Raw genomic sequence first — 1249 nt, 5'->3', positions numbered from 1 at the left:
TCTCCTGAGGGGCTGGACTGGGAGGAGGGGTCAGGGGGTGCCAACCAGGGGTTTGTCCCTCTCCTGAGGGGCTGGACTGGGAGGAGGGGTCAGGGGGTGCCAACCAGGGGTTCGTCCCTCTCCTGAGGCACTGTCAGGGTTTGTCCTGAGGGGCTGGAGCAGCAGGAGGGCCCAGGGGATGCACGGAGGGCTGGGCCCTTCCCAGGTGGGTGTTCTTGCTGTTCTCCAGGCAAAGGGGCTTTTTTGGGGGAAGAAAACTGAACTCTTGAACCACCCGAGTTGTCAGTTGACCCAATTTCAGCATCCTGGAGGTGTTTTAAAATGAAGAGTTGGGCCACCAACCCAGCAGGTTTGGGAGCTGCTGGTTGGCCCCAGAACACTGATGTGTTTTACTCTCCTCTTTTCTCTGGGAGAAATACTCTGAGCTCTCTGTTTCCTGTCCCACCTTGGAGAAGCACATCCTGCTCTGATCCATGCAGTGCCTCCCTCTTCCTGCAGGTACCTGGACAACATCTACCTCCATCCAGAGGAGGAGAAATACCGGAAAATCAAACTGCAGAACAAGGTGTTTCAGGTGAGCTCAGGCTCCTGCAGCTGCCCGGCCTTGGGAAGTTTCCCTTGCTTGGAGCAAACTCCACCTAAATCCCATCCTTTTCTTCCAGGAAAGGATAAGCTGCTTGGAAGGGGCACACAAGTTTTTCCAGGCCGTGGGGTTTGAGACAAAAACGTTGCCTGTCCCAGGACAAGGCAAGGAAGGGCAGAGTGTTGGTGTGGGGGTTGCAGGGAGTGGGGTTTGCAGGGGAACTGGGTTTGCAGGGAGTGGGGTTTTCAGGGGAATTGGGTTTGCAGGGAATGGGGTTTGCAGGGGAATTGGGTTTGCACGGATTGGGATTTGCAGGGGAATTGGGTTTGCAGGGATTGGGGTTTGCAGGGGAATTGGGTTTACAGGGAGGGGGGGTTGCTGGAAGCAGAGTTTGCAGGTAGTGGGGTTTTCAGGGGAATTGGGTTTGCAGGGATTGGGGTTTGCAGGGGAATTGGGTTTACAGGGAGGGGGGGTTGCTGGAAGCAGAGTTTGCAGGTAGTGGGGTTTTCAGGGGAATTGGGTTTGCAGGGATTGGGGTTTGCAGGGGAATTGGGTTTGCAGGGAGTGGGGTTTGCTGGAAGCAGAGTTTGCAGGTAGTGGGGTTTTCAGGGTAATAGTGTTTTCAGGAATGAGATTTGCAGGGAGTGGAGTTTGCAGGTCTTGGAG

The 1249-nt window shown here is 55.2% G+C and overlaps 1 protein-coding gene across 1 annotated transcript in view; it reads left to right on the top strand.

Moving 5' to 3' along the window:
* UBXN6 (UBX domain protein 6) overlaps positions 1–1249 on the top strand; it is a 12940-nt gene that overhangs the window by 7331 nt on the left and 4360 nt on the right. Inside the window, exons 6-7 of the mRNA XM_017833617.1 lie at positions 499–574; positions 663–874. Coding sequence (XP_017689106.1) covers positions 499–574; positions 663–874 — 288 coding nt within the window. The remainder of the gene's footprint in view (positions 1–498; positions 575–662; positions 875–1249) is intronic.

The sequence above is a fragment of the Lepidothrix coronata genome, unplaced genomic scaffold (assembly GCF_001604755.1).
Source record: "Lepidothrix coronata isolate B3197 unplaced genomic scaffold, Lepidothrix_coronata-1.0 Scaffold219, whole genome shotgun sequence".
Lineage (NCBI taxonomy): Eukaryota > Metazoa > Chordata > Aves > Passeriformes > Pipridae > Lepidothrix > Lepidothrix coronata.
This window is presented reverse-complemented; position numbering and strand designations above follow the sequence as displayed.